Source organism: Monoraphidium neglectum (assembly GCF_000611645.1).
Source record: "Monoraphidium neglectum strain SAG 48.87 unplaced genomic scaffold scaffold04701, whole genome shotgun sequence".
In the NCBI taxonomy this organism is placed as follows: domain Eukaryota; kingdom Viridiplantae; phylum Chlorophyta; class Chlorophyceae; order Sphaeropleales; family Selenastraceae; genus Monoraphidium; species Monoraphidium neglectum.
The window spans coordinates 2,415-4,465 of NW_014008928.1; the positions used below are offsets into that span (position 1 = coordinate 2,415).

The 2,051-nt window shown below is 59.8% G+C and overlaps 1 protein-coding gene across 1 annotated transcript in view; it reads left to right on the forward strand.

Annotated features, from left to right (window-relative positions):
• Positions 1 to 1,475, forward strand: part of MNEG_14707 (cell division protease FtsH) — a gene marked incomplete at both ends in the record, with an annotated part of 3,857 nt that extends 2,382 nt beyond the window's left edge. The window contains 3 exons of the mRNA XM_014036821.1: positions 21 to 477; positions 825 to 1,118; positions 1,381 to 1,475. Coding sequence (XP_013892275.1) covers positions 21 to 477; positions 825 to 1,118; positions 1,381 to 1,475 — 846 coding nt within the window. The remainder of the gene's footprint in view (positions 1 to 20; positions 478 to 824; positions 1,119 to 1,380) is intronic.
• Positions 1,476 to 2,051: the final 576 nt, after the last annotated feature.

The window sequence follows — 2,051 nt, forward strand, 5'->3', positions numbered from 1 at the left end:
GATCCCCCCTCCCCACCCAGGTGCTGTCCAAGGACGTCGACCTGGAGAAGGTGGCGCGCCGCACCCCCGGCTTCACCGGCGCCGACCTGCAGAACCTCATGAACGAGGCCGCCATCCTCGCCGCGCGCCGCGGCCTGCAAGAGATCTCCAAGGATGAGATCGCCGACGCCCTGGAGCGCATCATCGCGGGCCCCGAGAAGAAGGGCGCCGTCATGAGCGACAAGAAGAAGAAGCTCGTGGCCTACCACGAGGCCGGCCACGCGCTGGTCGGGGCCCTCATGCCCGACTACGACCCCGTGACCAAGATCTCCATCGTGCCCCGTGGGGCCGCCGGCGGTCTGACCTTCTTCGCGCCGTCGGAGGAGCGCCTTGAGAGCGGGCTGTACAGCAGGACCTACTTCGAGAACCAGATGGCCGTGGCGCTGGGCGGGCGCATCGCGGAGGAGCTCATTTTTGGGGAGGATGACATCACTACTGGTGAGTACGACGCTCAGGGCCATGTATTGAAGACGTATTTTGTTGACGGACAAGGACTGGACAATGATTATGGTTGAGACGTTCCTTCGGGAGCGAGGCGTGCTGGTCGTCGGCAAGGGCCCGTTGAATTGGTGCACTGTCGAGTGCTCGTGCCTGTGGGAACGTTTTGTGTTACATGACCAGGCTCATCACGCGCCCACAGCGGGATCGGAGCACCTGTGACTTCTCAGGGCTGCATCAGGCTGTGATGCCGCCCACGAATTCTTTTTCCTCTCAGAGAGTCCCACAGCGTTGAGTTGCCTCTCCATCGCAATTCCTCTCAATTCGCCTACACAACCTCTCCTCAGGCGCGTCTGGTGACTTCCAGCAGGTGACCCGCACCGCCCGCCTGATGGTCACGCAGCTCGGCTTCAGCAAGGTGCTTGGCCAGGTGGCATGGAGCAGCGGCGGCGGCAATGCGTTCCTTGGGCAGTCCATGGCCCAGCCCGCGGACTTCTCCAGCCAGACCGCGGACGAGATTGACCAGGAGGTCAAGGCGCTGGTGGAGCGCGCGTACCGCCGCGCCAAGGACCTCATCCAGTCCAACATCGACATCCTGCACAAGACTGCTGCGGTGCTGCTGGAGAAGGAGAACATTGACGGTGGGTGCAGTGGCAATGGGGTTTGGGGTGGACAAGGGAAGAGGTTGTAGGGGTGAGGTTGTGCGCTCTTTCCACACAGGTTGATTAGTGTGAATGCATGCACAATAGTTTTCACAATGATTGCCAGCTTATACCGTCTCCTTCCGCTTCGGCGATTCAATGCCGGACAGATTGATCAAGGTCAAACTTCATGACTGATGTCCTGTCGCACACCACACTTTGTGCTCACCGCCACTTGGCGCCCACGCCCCCGCCCTCACAGGAGACGAGTTCCAGCAAATCGTCCTTGAGTCACAGGCGCAGCAGTACCTGAAGGGCGACGCGCCGGGCGTCACCATCCCGTACCAGGCGGCGTAATCTGCCACGCCTAGCTCGCAGGCATTGGCGCATGCACACAAGGGGCCCTCGTGTATCCAAGAGTGGCTTGATGCTGGATTGTGGAGGGCTGCCTGCTTCTCAGCTACATCAGCCCTTTTTGACCATGCTGGAGGGCGTCTGCGCCGCATGAGCGCCATGCAGCCCCACACGTTTTGGTGCCAATTTTGCCCAGCGCTTGATTTGGAAGACGGTAATGATTGTCTGCCTTCTCTGTAATCTTCTCCTCATTGTGCATCGACAACACAGTTCAATATTCAGATACAAAACAGACACATACACTTTGCGATTGTTGTAATCAACGAACGCAGAATATGCGGCCAGTCGCGGCGAGCAAGGATTCGGCAGACACACCGGTACCACTAGGCAGGGCTGCGGCCGCGGGCAACTCCGAGGATTCGCCATCATCCAAATCACAACACCGAAACCCTTCTTCCAAGTCATTTGGGGCAGAGGGGGGCAGCCCAGGAACCGATGCATAACACACGAGCGATCAAAGCAGGGCGTGGGGCGCGCCAACCTGCATAACGCACACCCTACCAACGGAGGCCCGCGATA